Here is a 25,092-nt window from a genome sequence, read left to right as displayed (position 1 = left end):
GTGGAGTACTAAAATCGACAGGAGAGCGATCTTCACTAGACCTGCTAAATCGCCCTCTGGTACATCAATCGCCACAGCATCGATCCCCGGTAAGTGTAGACAAGCCATATGTGTTTGCAAAGTACTTAGGATGATGAGATCCCATCTTAGTTGTGGCCTCTAAGCACTACAATACAATATTTAATACAAACACTACTAAATAAATTAGAATGGGAACCTTTATAGGGGCACAAGAGAGGAGAGGTCCTCACCCTTATACAACTGTTTAGCAGCCAGTCACAATCTGGACCATAATCAGTAAAGTATATAAGAAAACACGTGCAAATTAAAGTATGCTCTCTTTCAGCCAGCTCATGCAACTCCTATTCATATGAGCAGTCAGTTTGAAATCAGTGGGTCAAATTTGACACTCAGTTCGTGGGGTTACGCTGAATGGATATCTATGTAGCCTAGTACAAAAAGGAGGAGTATTACTGCCGACCTTTTGCTTTTTAAACACATTTGGTTAATAGTTAGGGGAAACTATTTACAAAGTTTATTTTTCAATCTGCTTTTCTTTTTAAACATAAATAAACTCCCCACTTTGGGCTGAAATCAGTATTTTCAGATAAATGTCTACTAAAATAAAGATACTGATCTACCAGGAAAGATTGAATTCATCCTGAAAATGTTTTTGTGCTGTCCGAGTTGTCATATTTCTGAATTCATATCACACTGGGGATGGAGCAATTAGTGGTTAGGAAGCTGGAGGCTCTCAAATCAGAGATGTCTCTGTTAAATAAATAAAAATGCTGGCAAAACACTGCTTTAAACCATTCAATCAGTATGATAACTTATCCTGCTTTCCCACAGACAGAAGTCTAGATAATCGTGCGTGCAAGTTAATTAGTTATTTTGCATATCAAGGATCAGATCCTGCAGACACCCACTAGCATTAGTATTTGCAGGACTAGGCTCTGAGCATCCGACCTTTAATGAGGAAATCCTGCAGAATTTGAAGTCCGTTTGGGGCCCATTCTGTGCTACTGTGGAGGAAAGGAAGCAAGCAGAGGAGTTAGAGGGGAATAAGAGTGTGGCCTCTACAGCTACCTATACTATGGATAGCAGTAGGGATGGGACAGAAGACATCCCCTCTCATGTATTTATGTGAGGAGCGGACAGGAAAGGAGAAGAATGGGAGCAGCCTTGGCTCCACCTTCAGGCTGGCATGGTGAGGAACATATAGTGTGGGTGCAGGGTACTTCCCCTTGGAGCAGGGGGAAATCAAGAAGTGGATGGTCACTTTCTGAGTTTCCAGTCTGCTCCTGAGGCCGTGCATCCCCCATAGCTGAAGCACATGGCAAAGGCACAACTTACCCCTTAACAAAGTATGAAAAGCTTCATTCTTATTTGTACCTGAGCACAGCTTCTTAAATAAAATGTGCCACTCTATTGTAGTGTTATTTAAAATATTTAACACCTTCCTTTACAAAAAATAAGAAACAGTCTTAATATTTATCGTAAGTGAAGCACCAAGTACCCTCAGAATCAGAATTTTTTACTTATCCCACCATTGCCTTGAGGTGGTTAAAAAGCCTTCAGTGTGCTGCATTCCATTCTGCACTAAAAATAACACGTTCATTCTGGCAGGATGAGATACCCTCTAGACTGTAGTATGAGCAATTACGTTTGGGAGCAAAACAGCACCGATCAAAATGTCCAGATGAGCTCTTCTTTTTTCACTTGTTTTTATGTTCTTTGATTAAAAAAAAGAGGGCACTGAGAATATTCTGAGAATATTTGCAAATGCCTAGATGTATTTATCTTTCTGTTGTAGATATCCTAGTATCAATTTCTAAATGTGTGTTTTGGGTCTGATTTTCAGCCTAACCTCAACCCTTTCAAAAAGGCTGAGCACCCCCAAATCCCATTAAACCTTTGAAAATCAGGCCATCTTTATGTAAGTGCCTTAATATAGTAATAAAGTTTGAAAAAATATATATACATGCCTTACTGGAAAATAGCTTTAAAAACCCATGACAATCTTGAGAGCATTTCCAGATATAATTAAGCACCTCTAATGAACTTCCTTGTGTTAGGTTTTCTCAAACTTAAGTTAGGCATGCCTTAATTCCACATAGTTATTTTATCTATTGTCAGTAGCAAGGAAGGACACCATATACCTGTTTAGAGAGTGAGTCCTACTTAGAAGGTTTTACTTGCATGCCAAATGACTATGGTTAAGATTCTGTCATGGGTTTTTAAATCAGGTGAAAATCAGGGACAGGTCACAAGCAATAAACAAAAATTCATGTAAGCCCATGATTTGTCTGTGACTTTTACTAAAAATACCCAAGTGTGGGGGGAGGAATACCAGTCAGAGTACTGCCAGGGGCTGGCCTCTGGCAGCTGCTCCAGCCACGCCTCTGCTCCTACAGCAGGGGCTAACTGCCACTGCTCCAGTTCTAGGGGGCCTGACTGAATCCCGGCCACCTCTTCAGTCCTGGAGCCACTGCTCTGGCAGCCCCTGGGCTGATCGCCAGCTGCTGCTCCAGCAGCCCTAGGCTGATCTGCAGCTGCTGCTCTGGCAGCCCCAGGGACCACTGCCTGCTGCTGCTCCGGCTGCCCTTGCTCCAGCAGCCCCGGGGCTGACTGCTGGCCATTGCTCTGGTGGCCCTGGGAACTGTGGTTCTCGTAGCCCTGACGACCGTTGCTCCGGTGGCCGGAAGACCACTGCTCCAGTTGCCCCAGGGTGGACCTCCAGCCAGCTGCTCCAGCAGCCCTGGGGCCAGCTGCCAGCCCCTGCTCCAGTGGTCCCAGGGCTGACTTCCAGCAGCCTGAGGGTGTGTCTGCCACTCCTATGGCAGCCCCTGCTCTAGCAGCCAGGAGGCTGACTGCCAGCCGCTGCTCTGGTGGTCCTGGGACCACTACTTCGGTGGCCCTGGTGCTGACAGCTGCTCCAGCCCTGCCGCTGCAGAAGAAGTCACAGTAGGGTGACTAGGTGTCCTGTTTTCGAAGGGAACATCCAATCGAAAAGTGATCCTGGCAGCTCCAGTCGGCACCGCTGACCTGGCAGTTAAAAGCCCAGTCGGTGGTGCTGTGGGGCTAAGGCAGGCTAGTCCCGACCTGTCCTGGGGCACTGCACTGTGCCCCAGAAGCGGCCAGCAGGTCTGGCTCCTTGGCGGGGGGGGAGGGTAATGGGGCTCCGTGCGCTGCCCGAGCACCGGCGTTCCTGGCCCATGGGAGCTAGGTGGATGGTGCCTGTGGGCGAGAGCAATGCGCGCTATGGAGCCGCCTGTCGTCCCCCCATGCCTAGGAGCCAGACCTGTTGGCTGCTTCCGTGCCCCAGGACAGGCAGGCAGCCTGCATTAGCCCTGCTGCACCACTGAGAGCTACCCAAGGTAAGCCCATTCCCCAACCCCCAGCCCCAACCTCCCGCCCTGAGTCCCCCCACACCAAGCGCCCCCTCCTGCACCCAAAACCCCTCATCCCTGGCCCCACCCCAGATCCCACACCCTCAGCCCAGAACCCTCTCCCCTCCTGCACCCCAACCCCCTGCCCCAGCCCAGAGCCCCCTCCCACACCCTGAACTCCTCATCCCCAGCCCCTCCTCAGAGCCCACTTGCAGGCCTCTCCCACACTCCTAATCCCTCTGCCTCACCTTCCAGCCTGGAGTCTTCTCCTGCACCCAAAACCCCTCATCCCCAGTCCCACCCCAGAGCTCACACCCCCAGCCAGAGCCCTCACCTTCTCCCGCTCTCCAACTTCCTGCCCTAACCTGGAGCCCCTCTCCCGCACCCTGAACGCCAAATTTCTGACCTCACCCTGGAGCCCTCACCACCTCCCGCAACCCAACCCCCTGTCCCAGCCCTGTGAAAGTGAGTGAGGGTGTGGGAGAGTGAGCCATCAAGGGAAGGGGAATGTAGTGAGCCCAGGGCAGGGCTTCGGGGAAGGTGGCGGGGCCTAGGGGAAGGGGCGGGGCTAGGGTGTTCGGTTTTGTGCAATTAGAAAGTTGGCAACCCTGAGTCACGGAGGTCCCAGAAAGTCATGGAATCTGTGACCTGCATGTCAGAATCGTACCCTTACGAATGACTAAAACACAGTGAATACAAATGGAGGAATCCTCAGCTCCCAGCGTATTCTCTAGCCCCAGGACACCTGCATAGGAAGTCCAATGCATCTATTTCTTCAGTATAAGCCAAAATAGATGCAACCTCATGTTCCCTATGCAACTCTTTTTTTCCTATGATGCTCTGGAGCAGAGAACACTGGAGAGCAGATCTTGGCCACCCTGGTAGGCCAAAAATAAAAAAGTCTTCCTAATAAAACACAATGAAGTTCTCTTGATAAATCTGTTTCTCCCAATGGACTATAGTGATGACAGTATCCATCTGGCATGCTGTTTTACAGAGCGTATAAGAATTAAAATCTAGTAGCCTAATTTATTGTTAAATACATATTTACTTTTCTGTGAATGCTTTTTGCTGCATTTAAATGTAAATGACTTATTGGAAAGAGCATTTCAGTGTGAGCACAGTTAAACATTTATTTTTTTCTGGTTCAGTAGCTCTGCCATTATACAAGGTGTGTAATGTTGGAAATTTTGTAGCTGAAATGCACACCAATACATTTAAGAAAGAATAAAAGATTTTCATTGAAACAACAGCTATATTTTGTTGAATTTAAATTAACAGCAGTCAAATTGGAGTCCTTATTTTCAGAGAGTTTGTTCAAACAAAATTTGAAAATAAGATTGAGATTTCCAGATGACTATGTTTCTATTTAAAGCATTTTATGTATTGTGGGAGAGGGAGGATCTAATGTTAAACGCTATTAATAATGTAATAATTTTAAAAATGACTGGTTATTAATCAACATAATATATCAAATTTATTCCTGTTGTAACTCACCGAAGTCCATGGAGTTAAACTAAGCATTACTTTATTCAAGAGTTTATTTTCAATGTTCTTCAAAGTTTACTTGCTGTTACTGAAATCATTCCAAGTTATGACAGATGTGTACTAAGGCAGAATCACATTTTGTCAGTATATTGTCTGTAAAGAAATATAAAAACAGCCTAAAAGAAAAAAATGTCTTTCTTAAGGGAAACTGAAAAATTCAGAGTGCAAATACTAATTAGATGTATGTTTAAAACACTCTGATTGATACTGTAGAGGTAAATGAAAAAGGGACTATCTCTTGTTCCATCTCCTCATGCTGTCTCATGTAAAACTTGCTTTCTGGGACAGGAAGTTCTATTCATCCGTGGCCAAGGTTGGGGTTAGGGCCCTCCCATTGTGCCCCTGACCCCCATCCACAACAGGGAGAAAGGGAGGATCAGTACTAGGAAAGCTGCCCTTCTGTGCCACCTAGAGCCCATAATAAATAAATAATGTGTTAATTAAATTTGTGACTGAACTCCTTGGGGGAGAATTGTATGTTCCCTGCTCTGTCTTACCTGAATTCTGCCATATATTTCATGTTATAGCAGTCTTGGATGATGACCCAGCACATATTGTTCATTTTAAGAACACTTTCACTGCAGATTTGACAAAACATAAAGAAGCTACCAATCTGAGATTTCTAAAAATAGCTACAGCACTCGACCCAAGGTTTAAGAATCTGGAGTGCCTTCCAAAATCTGAGTGGGACAACATGTGGAACATGTCATCAGAAGTCTTAGAAGAGCAACATTCAGATGCAGAAACTACGGAACCTGAACCCATTAAAAAAGAAAATCAACCTTCTGCTGATGGCATCTGATTCGGATAATAAAAATGAACATGCATCAGTCCACACTGCTTTGGATTGTTATCAAGCAGAACCTGTCTGGAATGGTGGTTGAAGCATGAAGGGACATATGAATCTTCAGTGCATCTGGCACGTAAATATATTGCGACGCCGGCTACGACAGTGCCATGCGAACGCCTGTTCCCACTTTCAGGTGATATTGTAAACAAGAAGGCGGGCAGCATTATCTCCTGCAAATGTATACAAACTTGTTTGTCTGAGCAATTGGCTGAAAAAGAAGTAGGACTGAGTGGACTTGCAGGCTCTAAGTTTTACATTGTTTTATTTTTGAATGAAGATTTTTTTTGTACATACATAACTCTACATTTTAAGGTGAACTTTCATGATAAAGAGATTGCACTGCAGTACTTGTATGAGGTGAATTGAAAAATACTATTTCTTTTGGTTTTTTTACAGTGCAAATACTTGTAATAAAAAATAAATATAAAGTGAGCACTATACACTTTGTATTCTGTGTTGTAATTGAAATCAATATAATTTAAAATGTAGAAAAATCCAAAAATATTTAAAGAAATGGTATTCTGTTATTGTTTAACAGTCCGATTAATCACAATTAATTTTTTAATCGCTTGGCAGTCCTCGTTGTAAACAATAGTTGCCATATTTCTACAAATCCTATATCTTTAAAAAGATATATGTCTTTGTCGTAAGCTGAAAAAAACAGGAGCTGAAATGTGAAGGATTTAAGCAATGACACAGAACAGGATGTGTGTCATGCAGAGCAAATATTACACCCTAGACTTGTTGAGAGGCACTAAGTGAAGCTAAATGCGTTCAGCTTCCTAATATATAATATTATCTCAGCATGACTGATGCTGAGATATTCTGTAGAATAGCTTTGAGTTCAGATTATTTTTAAAGCATGTTTTTAATCATTCTGCTTTTTAAAAAGTGTATATTTATGTAACGTTGCTTAGCTCTTTTATAGTATGGTTGTCTGCTGCACTGGAACATCAGATACCATTTTAATCTATCACAAACTCCCCTGGTTTTGTATTTAGATATAAAATGCAAAGCTGTGGGCTCCCGTGAATAGCAATCATTTCCTGTGAGGGACATTTTCTCTCCGTGTTACAGTCTGCATTTATCTACATTTACTTGTCATTAATGTAGAAGGTAGAGATTGAAAAGACAGAGTGACAAGAACCGGAAAACTTGTGCCAATGAGAATTTCCACTGGGTTAAAAAAAAAGCTATTCTAGCTCTAGAAAAGCCCTCTTAGATCATCCAGTCCATTTCCCTGAGAGTGAAGGATTTTTCCCTCCACTACACTGGCATTTCAAGGGTCCTGTTTATTCTAAGATGAGGCATTGCTCTTGAGAAACCTTTCCACAGCCTGCACTCCATTCTTACTGCTACTCTAGCTTTCTGTCAGCATTAGTGCCTCCCCAGTGTGTTCTCTCAGTGAATATGTTGCAACATATTTTCCCCTTGGATTATTAACTTCCATTTTTAAAATTGAATCTCCATTTGTTATTGTCTGTCCTTGTTTCTAATATCTCTTTTTTTTTTAATTTCCCTGTCCTCACTGGTATTTTCAACTCCTCCCAATTTAATATCCAATTAATTGAATTAATAGCATGATTTCTCCCTTTTGAGGATCATTAATGAAGATATTAAATAAGAATGGACATAGAGTTGATCTCTGCAGTGCCCCACTAGACACCTTCTTCCCCAACTCGGTGTACTACCATTTATCATTACCCCATATTTATTGTTCTTCAGTTTTTAGTCCACATGACAGTTCACATTTGCTAATTTGAATTAATATTCAGAAAAATCTTCCACCAGAAACTGTACTATACTAAAATCTTCACTAAAATCTAAATATATGAAATATACAGCATTCTTGCCATACACTCATTTCACAATTCTCTTAAAAAATCAAGATTCGATACCCATGCTATAATGGACAAAGGAAAGTTGATCCTTAGGGTATGTCTACACAGCATTCTGGAGCCAGCAGGAGTGAACCTTCCAGCCTGGCTCAACAGGAAGTGGGGTGGGCTTCAGTGCCTCAACCCAAACTGCAACTTCAAAGTGCTGTTTCTATAGCTATTTTTAGAGCATTAGCACAAGCCCTGCTAACTGGAATTTGTTATCTTGGGGCTGCAAGGCTTGCTCCCGATTTGTGCAAAATGTTGTGTAAACACACCCTATTGTATGAAAGACCACAGTTAGACGTGTGCTATTAGATTTCCAAACCTTACTGTATTATGTTCAATTAGACAGAAATTGATATTTTTCATGTTAAGTTCTTCAATTCAAAAAAAGTGTTTTACCATAAAAGCTTTGGTCCATGTAGTGGCCCTTTCTGACTTGGCATTTTGTTGCCATAAAATGGTTAGGTGACCCTACATGATAATCAGAATGCAATAGTTATATCTCCATCTACTTTTTCAGATATCATTAGATATAAGTATAGCAATATTTAGTAGATCCATCTGTAAGTGATTTTCCTATTGCAATCATAATCTGAGGTTTTTCTAAAGATTTTAATCTTCAGTTCGTTTATCTACATTATGCTCTATCTGAATATCTCAAAGCTGTCAACATGCACAAAAAGCTGAGTCACATAAGACAAAACATGAATATTTATTTTCTTTTTAAAAGTGTTAGGGAATTGTGAAGAAAATACAGAAGTAAACATACATAATACAAAGCTAATATGCCTCATGATTTAAAACTGAAATGTTAGAAATGCCTCTCATCTTATGGCTTTTAGATAATGGACTGGTATAGTTTGATATCTGTCAGTGCCTCTAACACAAGTAAATTAATGAACTCTGAGCAACAAAACTACCCTCTGTAGTTCTTTGCTGCCATCTTCTGTCTCTTCAACTGATTGCTGTTATTGTTCTTTGAATTCTGAAAAATAAAACTTTTACACTTAGAGTAAAATTTCCTTTTTTTTTCTTTTCTTTTCTTTTTTCTTTTTTAAGCTTAAGCAAAGTGAAGCCAATGCTGATACTAAGGAAAAGCTTCCACTGCGTCTACGTATATTTGAAAAATTTCCTAACAGGCCACAAATGGTGAAAATCTCCAAGCTTCCTTCAGATTTTACAGTTCCAAAAATAAGGTATAAAATACATCCTTTCTTTATGTGCTGGAGACTTGTTAATTACCAGCACACACAGTAGTGCCAGGGACATATAACAGTTTTTCTCCCAAAAATTAAGCAGATAATTTTAGAAATCAGAATCAAAACATTGTATTTAGAGGTGAGAGTGGGTGACTTTTCATTTGTCTCTCATTTTTACTTCCCAAAAAATATCACCTCCTCTCTTTTTTACATGGCTTTAGTGCTCATGAAAGGAATGAATAATAGTCCTGGAAGTCGTTTATCTGCACGCAGGTAGAGTATATTGGAAAGAGCATTTCTGCAGATGAGAAAGTAGTTTCTCTTCAGCCTCATTTGTTTTTTTAGCTTCTTTTCTAAGACTCCGAGCAAAAGTTCTAAAAATCAATTCTCAGTGTGGGGTTTTTAATTACCTGGTCATCTGAGTCCACCAAATCACCTCGCATAGAACACTGAACAGCTGTCAGAGGGTAACAACTTTTGATCATTACCTGACTGGACTGGATTTGCACTGGGGATAACTTTCCTTCAAAAAATGACCCAAAAAACTCAGAGGTCAGAGTTTCTGTTGTACCCAGCTTATGAGAGGGGACAGTTAGGCATTGGGGAGTCAGTTGTAGTTCACTGAATCTTTGAAAGCAGCCTGGGGACTGCTATAACTATGCACCATCTGCAACTGTTCCCAAGGGACCTTTTGCCAGATGAGGATAGCTGGAGCATAGCACACTCCATTCCCAGCCCCCTCTACACCCTTCCCCACCCAAGTTCATACATGGTGTAGGAGATGGCTGTGCCAGCTCTATTATCACTGGGGATTCTCCTGTGCTGGGGAGACCACAGGTAGGCCAGTTGGGGCTGTCTTCAAATCTTTTGTGTCATCTGAACTGTGCAAAAGGTATGGTACAGGCCAAAATATCTGCCTCTGAGGGATTAAAATAAAACACTGTTAAATTTTAAGGTAAAGATCAGACATATTGTATTTCCAAAACCCCGATTATGTACATATTGAGTTTTTGCTTCTTTTTTAAACAGTGTATCCGTGATCTTTGTTGGCTTTGTAATTTTTTTTTCCCTGTGTTTTTCCAAATGTATATGTGGGTAGGTAATTGAGACCTAGTGTTGCTGCTAGCCATCGGAAAAAAAACATCAAGCTATGGACAGAAGAATAAAATCTTTAAAATGAATTCGTTGTACTGTGTAGAACTATCACTCCAGAGAAGAGTTGGTTACACTCAGTATATAACTATAGAACTTAGAATGTGGAAAAATAAATGTGTATTTCTTGTAAACAAAAATAATTTAAAAATCAAAACATGGCATATGTGAAGTATAAAATTGTCAAAGTACCTTAAAATTGGCATTCAAGGCTGTTACATGAACAGATGCTGTTTGAACTCTTGAAAAATTGATTTTCTTGCCGAAAGTATGCATCCTTTGGATTATATCAGTCTTTGGTTTGCTTTTAATGAGCAATTTGTATTATAAACTCAGAAAAAACTTTAAACTGCTTTATCTGATGTCAATAAAATTAAAATTAATTGTTACATTTTAAAAATCAAATAAAAGACTGTATTATGAAAGAGAACAAACACTTTTGTTTGAAACTGAATGAAAGCACCAAATTCAATTGTTGTTTTTAATAATTACATCTAAATCTAGTCATCTTTGTTATTTGTATGTACTATCCAGTACCCCATCAATTTCCATCTTGCTGCTGTTCTATCTTAGCAGTAACCAATTGTGACATATTACAGAAAACATGGATTAACTCTTTCTGGATTTTTAGCAACAAAATGTGATATCTTTTTCTTATTTGCAAGGGAAAGTTTTATGAAGCAGTTTATTGATCGTCAGCAGCAGGATACAAGCTGCTTATTGCGAAGACTCCCTTCGGCATCTTCTTCCTCATGTGACCACTCCAAAAGATCTGCAATTGAAGAAAACAAGTATATTGACCAAAAGGTAAATACCAGAGTATAAGACAATATATGTTCTTCATTGCTTTAAATATATAGTGTGAGGAAACGCTGCAAATTGTACAATCTGTCAAAATTTCAGAAATATCAGGAAACAGTCTAAAGTATTTAAGAGCTTTGTAAAAGGTTACGTTTAACTTAAGTTGTCTAACATAGGGCCAGATCCCCAGCTAATCTAAATTGTCATTGCTCCCTTGACTTTGGTTAAGCTATGCCATTTTACAGAAGTTGAGGATCTGCTGTGTAATTTTTTTTTAAATGCATCTATTTTTCTGAGCATAATATTTTTAAAATCTGTTTGGTGCAAGTCACTTTTTATGTCTGTGAATCATTAGCAAACAGTTCCTGATGTTTACAAATTTGGTCCCTTGTTGTTTTGAACGCAGAAAGGCTCCCCGCCGAACTGGTACAATACACATGTATATGAGTTGGTATACGTTTGCCTAAATTTGGTGCATGCATTACAACAATAAGGGAAAACAGAATAAGCTTCAAATAACATAGTGGGTTGGCAGGGTACAAAGAATGAGAAGCTAGAGTATGCCTGGGTATCCACGTGAGCATGGTGAAGAAAAAGGTAACCAAGATGCAAAATACTGGTCATTTTTATCCTGTTTCCTGCAAATACCTTTTCCCATAGCCAACAAATCCTATATTTTACAGTACCAATTGATCCAAACTGGAGTGCCATAAAGCATCTGGCACCAATCAGGAGAAAGTGCAGACAAGTATCAGCTCTTCTGATGGGTGAAAATTATCCGCACCAAGTAGAGGAGTAGAAATATTGGACTAGATCATAAGCTGGTGTTAATGAGCCCAAGTCCATTGAGGTCTGTGGAGCTACACCATATTACACTAAGTGAGGATCTGCCCATTAACTTTTAGCAGGAAACTTAGGCTCAAGCTCTTTTGGCTGAAAACTTGAATAACCTAGTATTATAGGTGAATTGTACTGTGAAGGTTAATATACAAGGTGAAAATCAATGCAAATCTAAATAATTCAAGGTGAAGGTAAATATTAAAGATGAACTGTAGTGTTTTCAAACAGTAACCACCTGACCTTACAAAGGGCAGCTGAATGTGCAAATAAATATCACTGTTATTTCACCTCAGTTTTAATATTCTCACTTCTTTCTCTGTTCTTGTAAGTAGTTAATGTCCTTTAATTGTTAATTTGTTTTTGTACATTCTAACATGGGCTGGGCGGGTGATATCAGAAACAGTCGAGAGTGTAAGCATATGTGAAAAGTAATAGTAAACCACTTAGTACTGAAAAATATAGCTTTATATTATTCTCCATTGACAGGTCTCCACTATTCCCCCCAATAACAAGATTAGGTGTTACAGATATCACATGCCCTGAGCATGCTGGGATTGTGAGCAAGAGATTGGTGATCACATGGCAGTAACCTTGTACCTATTAAACAAAGTAAAAATAAAGATGTATTGAATTAAAAACATTGCAGATCTCCTTTAACACAGAATAGAAACTGATTTACAGCCCCTGACAATGATCTGCATGCTACTGATATCACAATGATATTTTACAGCAATGCAACCTATATAACAGGGGTCGGCAACTTTCAGCACGCGGCCCATCAGGGTAATTGACTAATTAGGTAATTTACATTGACTGTCCACAAGCACAGCCCCTCGCAGCTTCCAGTGGCCGCAGTTCACCATTCCCAGCCAGTGGGAGCTACAGGGGGCCGTGCCTGCGGATGGTCAACGTAAACAAAATGTCTCGCAGCCCGCCAGCAGATTACCCTGTTGGGCCGCGTGCTGCAGGTTGCTGACTCCTGCTATATAAGAAACTCAAAAACACAAAAACTATCATTTCCTTTAGAATGGACAATTTGTATATAGTGAGAAGCGCATTCACCATGTGAACTTTTAGTACTGTGGGCAGAGCAAAGTGTGTTCACATTTCTTCTGAAAGTCCTTTAATTAAAAGTTATTTGGTTAGTTTAAGCACAGCGCTTTCATGCTATCCTTTGAAATAGTAATGAAACAAAGATTTTCCTACAGAATACTCTTGTGTAACAAATCATATAGGCCTCAGTTCCAAAAGGTACTTCAGCAATATTACTGGTACCACTACATGTGGGTTGTCTTATTGACTTGAGAGGACTACTCACATGTTTACGGAAATGCACACGCTCAAGTACCATGCTAAATGGGAGCGTTATTTCTTGTTTCTCCAAGTATGCAAAACTAACCCGTCTTGATTACACATGGCGATGGGCACATAAATTGTGAACATATTAATTGAACAGTTTGTTCAATAAGATTTTGCAATTTTAAAAAAATAAAATATTTGTTTTTTCCCATTATTCAGCCAGCTATAATAGCAAATATGGATACGCTGAATTTCAGTTTTGAATTGAAACAAATATTCACACATTATTTTTGTGCTATTCACCCAACTCTAGTTATGAAATCATGAAATTCTTCTTTGAGTGCTTGTTCACGTCCATTCTACTTTAGGTGAGTGCGCGCCGTGTGCACGAGCATCGGAAACTTTTTCCCTTAGTGGCTCCCGTCGGGGCCCCCTGAGTGGCACCACTGTGCCGTGCATATATACCCCTGCCGGCCCGACCCACTCCAGTTCCTTCTTACCATCCGTGGTGGCGTTGGAACACCCTCTCTCTCTCTCTCTCTCTCATAGAAGAGCAGTCCCTTAGCCTTTTCAGAGTAGCTGTTATCAGTTAGTTAACATACCTGTATTGTGGACACTTAAGTGATTAGGTGCTTGCAGGCTTCCAGCACCCGCCCCGGGCCACGGGGCATGCCACAGGCCCGCGACTTCACATTGTGCCACGTGCCGCAAACCTATGCCCGTTAGTGACCCCCACAGCTTGTGTCTATGTTGCCTGGGGGACAAACATCAAACTGAGCGGTGTAGGATTTGCAAGGCGTTTAAGCCAAGAACAAGGAAAGAAAGAGATTTTCATTTAAAGCAGCTGTTAATGAAGGCTGCATTGCAGCCACCGGGTCCGGAGCGCCCAACGCCGGCTCAGGCTTCCTCGGTGCATAGTGCCCCGGAGCCGTCAAGAGGTCCAGCACCAGCTAAGCACCGTGAACTGTCAGCTCCAGAGCACCAGGCTAGGCCCCACCACCGCTCATCCTCCCCTGTGCAGCCCCCCTCGCAGCCAAAAGGAAGGCGCGGTCATTCCCCGCACAGGAGGCTAGCGCCTCCCAAGGCCCTGAGCACCAATAAGCGCGAGAAGGCCACGGTACCAGTGCCAACACCGGAGGTCCTGGCAGCACAAGCCCCACTGAGCCCAGACCTAAGTGAGCGCAGTGCGGACAATGGGCTCGAGGGCGTAACGGATCAGCCCTCCACGCCTGGCACCTTTGAGGCTGAAAAGGACCTCATTGAGCTGTCGGCGGCGAGCCCCCTCCCGCATAGGGAGAACCCTCCAGCACCCACACCATGGGTGCTGTCGAGGGGTAAGCCGGCAATGGTGTGCCACTCGAGGACACCGTCCCGGCACCACTCCTGGAGTTGGTCCTGGTCGAGCTCCAACTCCGCGGACTCACAGTTACCAACTGCCCAGAAGGAGGTCGCGTCACCTCACCGGGAGTGGGTCGGCGCGAGGAAGCACCGGAAAGGGTACACCGCTCTCTGGCACCACCCAGAGACCGGCACCTGGAGGAGTTGAGACAGCCCTCGCCAGAGGACTCCTGCAGACGGTCCCAGTCCAAGGAACGCCAGTATCGGTCCCAGTCCCGGTCCAGATCCCAGTCCCGGGGATACCGGTACCGCTCCCGCTCAGCCAGGAGCCGCTCGTTCTCCCACCGGCGCAGATCGTTGGCACCGCCGTGGCCTTCGCAATCGGCATCACCGCAGTCCGGTGCCGACTCCAGCCACTATAGCTACCCGCACCAGGCCCCGGACAGCAGGGACCCTCAGGTGGGCTGGCAACCCCAATGGGGGCCACCAGGCCATTGGCCCTTCTGGAACCCCTGGGCCTATCAGGAGTGCCAAGGGCCCCCATTCAGGGCAAGTTACTCAGTGCAGCGGTCCCGGTCCCCGCATCACCAGACGGTGCCGGAGGCTACAGCATCCAGGCCTCCAGCATCCCCCCAGGATAAAACAGAGAGAGAGACCGGACTCCCATGGACTCCCGCCCTGGCCCGAGCCGGAGGCCCCTCTTATGGGAGAAGGGGAGCAGAAGGACCAGCCAGAGGGGGTCGAGCAGCAGGTAACTTCCTCATCATCCCTAGATGAGGCAGTGGTGGGTACAACGGTTTCCAGCCCTCCACCGATAGACCATAGAGCCCACCAGGAGTTGCTGCGCAGGGTCGCCCAGAACTTGGGGTTGCAGGCCAAGGAGACGGTTGAGCAGGAGGACCCCATGGTGGACATTTTGAGCCCCGAAGGTCCATCCAGAATAGCGCTCCTGCTCATTAAGACCATTCAGTCCAACTATAAGACCATATGGTAGACCCCGGCCTCCAGCGCTCCAACGGCTAAAGGAGTGGAGCGTAAATACTTTGCCCCATCTAAGGGTTATGAGTTCCTGTTCTGCCACCCGAGTCCATGCTCCCTAGTGGTCTCAGCAGTAAATGAAAGGGAGCGCTATGGACAGCAGGCCCTGGCCCCTAAGGCCAAGGAGGCAAAACACCTGGACCTTTTTGGCAGAAAGGGGTACTCATCTGGGGGCCTTCAGTTGAGGATTGCGAACCAGCAGGCCATCCTCAACAGGCATAATTTCAACTCCTGGGCGGCGGTGGGGAAGTTTAAGGACAACCTTCCGCAAGGTTCCCAACAGGAGTTCCTGGTGGACAAGGGCAAGGCAGTAGCCAAGACCTCTCTCCAGGCCTTCCTGGATTCGGCAGACGCAGCAGCTAGAACAGTCGCGTCAGGGGTGGTCATGAGGCGCGAGGCGTGGCTCCAGGAGTCAAGCCTGCCCCCTGAGGTCCAGAATACACTCCAGGACCTCCCCTTGGAAGGGTCCGGGCTCTTCTCAGACCAGACAGACACGAGGCTGCACAGCCTCAAGGACTTCCGAGCTATGCTCAAGTCGCTGGATATGCACACCCCAGCGATCCAGAGCAAGCTCTTTGAGCTGCAGCCTCCCCCTCAACGCCAGTACCAGCCTCGCCATAGGCATGAGCCTTACTATAGGCGAGGCAGGGATAAGAGGTGACGGTGCAACAACAATAATAACAATAACGTGCCGGGCCAGAACCAAGGCCAGCACAAACTCCAGCCAGGCACTAAGTCAGGCTTTTGAAGGTGCGCTCGAGGACAGCGTACCAGACCAATCAGTGGATCCGTCCCTTTGTTTCCTGAACTGCCTGTCCCGTTTCTCCCGTGTGTGGTCCAACATTACGTCAGACTGTTGGGTCTTACACATGGTACGGAATGGGTACTCGCTGCAGTTCTCCTCCCTCCCCCCCTCACTCCCCTTCCCTCTTCAGGGACCCCGCTCATGAGCATCCCCTAGAGAAGAAAGTCCGCTTGCTGCTAGAGGCGGGGGCGGTAGAAGCGGTGCCACACAGCCTAAGAGGGAAGGGGTTCTACTCCCGGTACTTCCTCATCCCCAAGGCCAAAGGGAGCCTTCGCCCCATCCTAGACCTGCGTGGGCTCAACAAGTTCCTGGTCAAGACCCAGTTCCACATGGTCTCTCTGGGCACCATCATCCCTTCCCTGGATCCGGGGGACTGGTACGCAGCCCTCGACATGAAGGATGCGTACTTTCATATCGCCATCCACCCAGCACATTAGTGGTTCCTACGCTTCACCGTGGGCCAAGAACATTACCAGTTTGCGGTTCTCCCATTCAGTCTAGCTGCGGCCCTATGGGTGTTCACGAAGTGCATGGCGGTAGTGGCGGCCTTCTTACGGAGGCAGAGAATCCGGGTGTACCCGTACCTCGACGACTGGCTCCTGGCAGGTCGATCCGAGGCAGAAGTGCGGGGCCATGTGGAGGTGACCCTGAGATTGTTCCACGAGCTGGGGCTCCTGGTCAACGTCCCCAAGTCCACACACATACCCACACAGAGAGTGGAATTCATAGGGGAGGTCCTGAACGCAGTGCAGGCCAGAGCAAGCCTTCCATTATCCCAATTCCAGGCTATCCAGCAAGCGGTCTCCTCCCTGCACCAGTCTCCAATGTCAACGGCCAGGTGCTGCCTGCGGCTGCTGGGCCACATGGTAGCATGCACACACATGGTCAGGCATGCCAGACTGAGACTCAGAACTCTGCAGGCGTGGCTTGCTCAGGTGTACCGCCCAGGCAGGGACCTCCTGGACTTGGCAGTGACAGCCCCAAGGGACATGCTGGACTCCCTGTGGTGGTGGCATTCCCAGCCCGTGGTTTGCAAAGGCATCCCCTTCACTGCCCCACAGCTGGACCTGACTCTGGTGACAGACACATCAGACCACGGATGCGGGGCTTACCTGGGGTCCTCATGACACAGGAGTTGTGGTCCGAAGCAGAGCGGTGGCTCCATATCAATGTGAAGGAGCTCAGGGCGGTTCGTCTCACCTGCCAGACCTTTCATGCCACTCTGAGTGGTCACAGCATGACAGTTCTGACGGACAACACTTCTGCCATGTTATATATAAACAAACAGGGTGGGTCCCATTCCTCGCCACTCTGTCGTGAGGCTCTCCTCCTCTGGGACCTCATAGCCCATGCAATTCACCTCAAGGCGTCCTATCCCCCAGGGGTACGAAATGAGCTGGCGGACTCCCTCAGAAGGTCGTACCGTATGCACAAGTGGACGCTCAGGGTGGACGTCATGCTTTTGCTCTTCCTCAGGTGGGGGTTTCCCTGGGTAGACCTGTTTGCCACCAGGGCCAACGCCCAGTGCCCATGGTTCTCCTCGTTCCAGGGCTGCAGCCCGGGCTCACTCGCGGATGTGTTTGCAATCCCGTGGAGGGGGAGCTTGATGTATGCCTTTCCCCCACTCCCCTTCGTACGCAAGGTCCTACTCAAGGTGCACAGGGACAGGGCAGCAGTGATCCTCATCGCCCTAGCCTGGGCCCACCAGCACTGGGACACATTGCTCCTAGAGCTGTTGGTGGAGGCCCCAGTAGTCCTGCCCCTACACCAGGACCTCATTACGCAGGACGGCAGGCGGCTTCTCCACCCTGACCTGCAGTCACTGCACCTGACGGCGTGGAGGCTCTGTAGCTAAACGCCCTGGAGAGCCAGTATTGCCTTCCCGTGTAGCAGATTCTGCTTGGCAGTATAAAGCCCTCTGCCAGGGTGACCTATATGGCCAAGTGGAACAGGTTCTCGTGTTGGTGTGAACCCCGACACGTGCAGCCGTGTTAGGCCCTGGTGCAGGCCATTCTGGAGTACCTCCCTGCACCTCAAGCAGCAAGGGTTAGCCCCATCCTCACTCAGAGTACACCTGGCGGCCATCTCCGCCTTCCATCCAGAGTTCTTGGGGCGCTTCAGTGTTTTCCCACTCAATCGTGGGACAGTTCCTTAAAGGATTGGAGAGGGTGTTTCTGCACTCAGGCCCCCCAGTCCCTCCATGGAACCTTAATCTGGTCCTCTCTAAACTCATGGGATCCCCTTTCGAGCCCCTTGCTTCCTGTTCTCTCCTCCATCTTTCCTGGAAGGTGGCATTTCTGGATGCCATTACCTTGGCCAGAAGGGTGTCCGAACTGAGGGCCCTCACCTCTGAGCCACCATACACAGTATTTCACAAGGACAAGATGCAGTTCCGACCGCACCCCAAGTTCCTCCCTAAGGTGGTCTCCCAATTCCATTTGGGCCAGGACATTTGTCTGTCGGTGTTCTTCCCGAAACCCCATACGGACCCGAGTCATCGCAGCTTGCACACCCTGGATGTGCGTCGAGCACTGGCGTTCTATTTGGAGCTCACCAAGCCCTTTCGCAAATCCGCACAGCTGTTTGTGGCTGTAGCCGAGAGGATAAAAGGCCTCCCAGTGTCAGCGCAGCGGATTTTGTCTTGGATTACGAGCTGCATCCAGGCGTGTTATGAGCTCGCAGGTATTCTGGCCCCGGCGGTCATGGCCCACTCCACCAGGGCGCAGGCGACTTCCACGGCTTTCCTGGCACAGGTCCCAATCCAGGAGATCTGCAGAGCAGCCACCTGGTCCTCGGTGCACACCTTCATGACCCACTACGGGTCAACCAGCAGGCCAGAGAGGACGCAGTAGTTGGCAGAGCGGTCCTCAAGCAGTTGTTCCGTGACTCCTACCCTCCTCCAGAGGTAAGCTTGTGATTCACCTAATGTGGAATGGATGTGAACAAGCACTCAAAGAAGAAAAAACGGTTACTTACTTTCTCGTAACTGTTGTTCTTCAAGATGTGTTGTTCACGTCCATTCCACCACCCACCCTCCTACCCCTCTGTCGGAGTCGCCGGCAAGAAGGAACTGGAGGGGGTCGGGCCAGCAGGGGTAGATGTGCACGGTGCAGTGGCGCCACTCGGGGGGCCCCGCCGGCCCAACGGGAGCCGCTAAGGGAAAAAGTTTCCGGTGCGCGCACACCTAATGCGGAATGGACGTGAACAACACATCTCGAAGAGCAACAGTTATGAGAAGGTAAGTAACCATTTTTTCTGATGACTTAAAGGGTAGAATTAAATATAAATAACATGTCTGGTCAGATGTTGCATGAAACTGAGTGTTTACACATTCACGCAGGAAGCAAGAGAGCACTAGGTAGGATTTAGTCAGAGTGATTACTGTAGCTTGCTATAGTTAGTTTCCATGGCAACCTCTCATCTGTATGAACCAATTTTCTTAAAAATATCGTTTCCTTTAAGCAAGCATGGAATGATATTGTATGTATACTTTACATTCCTGTGTCAAAAAGAAACATAACTATTTAACCGATACCAGTGCCTCATAGAATGTACCCTACTACTACTGATGAGACCGTGATGGCTTTAGCAGTTTTTCACCTCTTCTTTGCACTGACAGTGCAAAAGTCAGGTTTGGAACCAAAAGACAAGATTCTGCTCAATGTTGTTGCTCTTCCCCATACCTCCTCCTTGTGGTGTCTGAAATGTGTCTAGCCATTCCATTTTCTCTTTGAATTATGTCAGCATTTCTGTGTTCCACCCCTACTGACTTGATAGGCAGCACTTAATTTATATTACATATTTGCTTACTTCCACCTGAGAAATTTTCTTTTGTTTTATCTCTATAGTGTAGTGACGAGCTTACTGACATTTATATTCAATACCAAAGTGACATGCAATTCACGACAATGTGAATCACAATTTATCTCCTTTGGTCTCCTGTAAAGTTGAGACTGCAAATAATAAATCTTCCCAGTATCAGAGTTATTTATTTCCCTTCAAGGATTTTCTCCAGTTTTAAAGGGAAAATGAGCTTGCATTGCACTCCTTATTTTTTTATGACCCTTACCTGGTCTGTGAGCAACACCAGAAGGGACGGTCTAATTTGGAAAGGGATCTGACTTGTCCCCGACCCACTAGGTGGGACACAGAGACTGCGGGGATTGTTCTCCATTTCCCCCATGCTGACCAGTGATGAGGTTAGCTGAATGAATGGCAGGTTTGAGCCTCTAGCAGAAGCGGCCAAACTGAGGGCTGCCATGAACCTCTGAGGCGAGCAAATCCGCCAAAAAGTGCAGGACCCACCAAGGCAGAGGAGGAACTTTGTCACACTCCTGAAAATATACCTGGAATAATCCATCTAAAACAACAAAAACTGTGAGTAGGACAAGGAAATGCGTTAGGTTATCTTTTGGTTTGGCTTCTGAATTTTCCTATGCTACAGATGTAGTTTCATTCCTGTTTTTGTAACTGTGAAGCTGAACCCAGAGGGAATCCTCTGTGTGTTTTAAATCTGTTTATTACTCTGTAAAGTTACCTTCCATTCTGATTTTGCAGGTGTGATTCTTTTACTTTTTTCTTTATAAAAAAAGTTCTTCTTTTAAGAACCTGATTGATTTCACTGTCCTGAAGACAAAGGGTCTGGTCTGTGCTCACATTGCAAAGGCAACTGGTTGGTAGTTTATTTTCAAGCCTCCCCAGGAAAGGGGGTGAAAGGGCTTGGGGGGATATTTTGGGGGGATAGGGATTCCAAGTGACCGTTCCCTGAATATTTTGTGTAAATCACTTGGTGCTGACAGCAGTATCAGTCTAAGGAATTAATGCCTTAGAGAAGTTTTAACCTAAGCTGGTAAAATATAAACTTAGGGGGTCTTTCATGCAGGTCCCCACATCTGTACCGTAGAGTTCAGAGGGGGGGTGGAACCCTGACAACTTGAAGTTGTATCATCTCACCAATCTCTAAAAAAACATAATAATGTTCCCTAAAATAGTTATCTGAACCCTACACCTCACTTCTCATTAATGGCTACTTTTCTATGTAGACATTTTTTTTCAGTTCTTCTAACTGAAATATCTAAACCACTGGTATTGCAGAACATCTGCTGTAGATGTGATGGGAGGAAGAGGAGTATGAGAAGAAACGGGAAAGGGGCAGACAGGTACATCTTTGATTTAGCTACAAGACAGTTGGTCATGAAGTCATTCATCTGTAGCTTTGGTTGGTGAGAAGAGGATGGCAGCTGGATGAGAGGGGATCAAAGTAAAATTTGGAGGAAAGGAAATCCAGGTAGCAAGTATTAGGACTTTGCAGTTAAAGGGGAGGAGAGAGGTAGGATGAAAGATAGAGAGGAACAGTAGGTGTAACTGAAGGAAGTTTATTACAAGCTAGGCCTAGAATTATAGTCAGTAGGACCAGCATTTTGCATTTCATAACAACACACTGTAAATGTGATCAGCTGCATCACTTTACACTTTTCAAGCGCTTTCTTTTGTCACCTACAATGACACTAGCTATGCGTGTCCAATACCCTTAGAACCAGATTCTCATTTACATTAAAGCACCTTTGCCCTGCCAGTGTCAGTGCACAGGGAAATAACATTGAGTTATTAGCTAGTTTCTGTCCAAACTGACATAAGATTTTTCTCATTACTTGTTGAAAATTATGCTGATATATTACATGAACTCATACATGTTTTCACCCGAAATACAGATTATATTTTTAATTAACAGATATAATATAAAGTAAGCTCTTCATTCAGCTATGCTATATAAATTAAATCACCACTTGTCATCTGCCAAACTCCCAAGTAAAACACACATGTTGGATGTTATTTTCTTGCTTGCATTCCTTAGGATAGAACAGAAAAATATTTCCATATGGTTCTACAGATGGGAAATAATAATTACGTTTAAAATATTGCATTGCTATTAACATTACATAACTGCAAACTCGTCAGGTTTAGAAGAAAAGTTCCAAGGTTACCATGGAAAAGTATATTACATCTACCTTATCAGTTGTCCCCAAAACATTCCAGGGATTTATAGTTCACTGTCCACTATGAATCCAGGTCTTTTATTACAAAACACCCACCTGCACTAACCTTCATGCTTCTGTTAACATCAAATTTTGTAATATCAAAATTAATACAATATAATTTGCACTTTCCCTGGCTCTGTAAAATTTAATATAAAAAAGATATTTCTGTGCAATTCTCTCTGTAAACTAGAAAATTTTGCTAAGATATATAAATGTAGAAAAATCTGACTGTTCAGTAGTTTGCAATATTTAACGTCACTGGACCTGATCCTCAGAGGAAGTCAATGGAACTATGCCATTTTACATGAGCTGAGGAACTGACCCATAATCATTAGATTTGATCTAGCATAATTAATAAATCAGTATTGTCCTGTGATGCCTTGATTTTTATTTCATGAACTAAATCTTTTTATCCAGGAAGAACAGCCTTGGATTTTTACAATGGTTATTTTAAAAATTAAAAAAAATTGTTTACCATTAAAATATGTGCTATACCCTTTTCCAGCAGCTTGTGGCACTGCAGAGCAATATTGCTCTGTAATTTTTTTTTTTTAACTGGCATATGCTACAATGGTTTGTTGCATGCATTTTGGGTAACTGACGATTCCTAAGAAAAATGAAAGAATAAAAAGTCAGACTCACTATCAGGATCGAAAAAAGAAAAGGAGGACTTGTGGCACCTTAGAGACTAACATATTTATTTGAGCATCAGCTTTCGTGAGCTACAGCTCACTTCATCAGATGCATCGAGTAATTTTGGCTGTTTTAAATCCACTCTGTCAGTGATAGTAGTGAAATGTGCCAGCACTTGTTGAAGAAACATTAGAGCCATATCAATGATTTCTTAATTCCTTGTTCTCAGGCAGCACCTGCACAAATAAATTCTTGGGAATCAAAAGAAGAGCCCTGGTAATGGTTTCCTGGTAGTGTATGTTTTCTATGACATCCATCTAAAATCTTTTTATTGATAAAGCTGTAAGAGTGGTTTGCTGACCTGTCACAACTGCTCCACTCCGATTAAAGTAACCTGTAGGAGTTCTTTAAAACAAAAGTTCTTAAGAACATATTTAACAATAATCAGATGTTGTAGGCAAAAGCAGGGCACTGTCTTCCACTAAGAAATAATGATGCAATACAATAAAAGGTTATATAACACTGTAGTCATTGCACTGTGCACCTTTATGAGCTGCATACATAACAAAGAAATAAATAATGAATAACCATATACTTAGTGAGTCTTCCCAGCACTTTACAATATATAATAAAAGAAAACAGCAGGCTAAATTGGTACAACCTAAAATAAGCTTAATAGAGTATAATACACTTACTTAAATCTATATCATGTGATCAAGTATTGTCTTTTCTACATTAAAGCTACTAATAATTTCCTCTACACGATTCAGGAACTCTGCAGGCATCACAAGTTTTAATTGCCACACTCCTTATATACCAGCATGCCACATGAAGACATTATTAAATGAAACGGCAATCATCAAACCCAATTGTATGTTCTCACTTACAATACTGTAGCATTTTGTCTGTGACACTATGTAAATTTGGAAACTGAAGTTGGGAACATCTTGGTTTAATTAGCTAATACATAAAATAACTTAAGAAAAAATACTTAATATGTAAAAAACTGCAATGTTTTCCTGAATAAGGTTTTTTTCTAGTAGGCCCATTGGTACCTGAAATTGATGAATCTCTTTGACTGTTGATACTTGATTTAATCTCAGATACTGCCTTTAAATATGAGAAATGGATAATTTGGGCACTTCTAAAGAATTCTTCCTCAAGGTTGTCCCTCCCAGATATTGTTGGCCAAATCTTCAGAGGTGCACTTGTAGAGTTGGGTCTACATTTTTTGCTTGTGCTCAGATTAGGTATACACAACTTTTAATGTATATAGACAAGTCACCGCTTATATAGCATTATATACATGTTGCAAATGAGAATTACATATGCATACAGGCACCATAGCCATTAGTGGAGAACATGCTCAACTTTATGGTCTAAATCGTCCCATTGACTTTGATTAGGCTACTCACAGCACATAAAGTTAAACATGTTTGTAATTGTTTGCTGGATCGGGGCCTAAGATGTCCACAGCTAATACCTCCCAATATTGGAAATACTGTCATTATGTCCCACTCCTAACTTCAGGAAAATAATTCAGTTCTTCAGTTACTACATTTGGTAATCATCGACATTAGAAGAAAAAAATCAAACAAAAAATTGCCATTGCTCTCAGCAGTCTCAATTATATCTAAATCCACAACAGGGTACCATATTCATAAATCCACTAAACCTGTGATGAACTATTGAGAATTACATTAAACCAAGATGCACACAAAATATATTTTTATATATGCGCACTTACTCATATACACATATATATATACACACAATATTATGAATCCACATCCCAATGTGAAACAGATCTGTTACAAGTATTCAATAAATCTGAATTCTTTTTGATTTACAGAATAGTCTGTTACTGATGTATACGTATAGCAGGTATTATAGAATCAGAGAAATGTAGGGCTGGAGAGATCATCTACTACAACAACCTGTGCTAAGGAAGGACCAAGTAAACATAGACCATTCTGACAGATGTTTGTCCAACCTGTTCTTAAAAACCTCCAATGATGGGGATTCCACAACCTCCCTTAGAAGCCTATCTCAGTGCTTAACTATCCTTATAGTTAGAAAGTTTTTCCTAATATCTAAACTAAATCTGCCTTGCTGCAGATTAAGCCCATTACTTCTTGTCCTGCCTTCAGTGGACGTGGAGAACAATTGATCACAGTCCTCTTTCTAACAGCCCTTAACCTATTTGAAGACTGTTATTAAGTCCCCCCTCAGTCTTCTTTTCTGATGTCAGAACATGCCCAGTTTTTCTAACCTTT

The 25,092-nt window shown here is 43.9% G+C and overlaps 1 protein-coding gene across 11 annotated transcripts in view; it reads left to right on the top strand.

Annotated features, from left to right (window-relative positions):
- NALCN (sodium leak channel, non-selective) overlaps positions 1-25,092 on the top strand; it is a 345,527-nt gene that overhangs the window by 255,662 nt on the left and 64,773 nt on the right. For all 11 annotated transcript variants that reach the window (XM_078853491.1, XM_078853490.1, XM_078853489.1 and 8 more), the window contains 2 exons: positions 8,733-8,869; positions 10,690-10,831. In XM_078853491.1, coding sequence (XP_078709617.1) covers positions 8,733-8,869; positions 10,690-10,831 — 279 coding nt within the window. The remainder of the gene's footprint in view (positions 1-8,732; positions 8,870-10,689; positions 10,832-25,092) is intronic.

Source organism: Lepidochelys kempii, chromosome 1 (assembly GCF_965140285.1).
Source record: "Lepidochelys kempii isolate rLepKem1 chromosome 1, rLepKem1.hap1, whole genome shotgun sequence".
In the NCBI taxonomy this organism is placed as follows: Eukaryota; Metazoa; Chordata; order Testudines; family Cheloniidae; genus Lepidochelys; species Lepidochelys kempii.
This window is presented reverse-complemented; position numbering and strand designations above follow the sequence as displayed.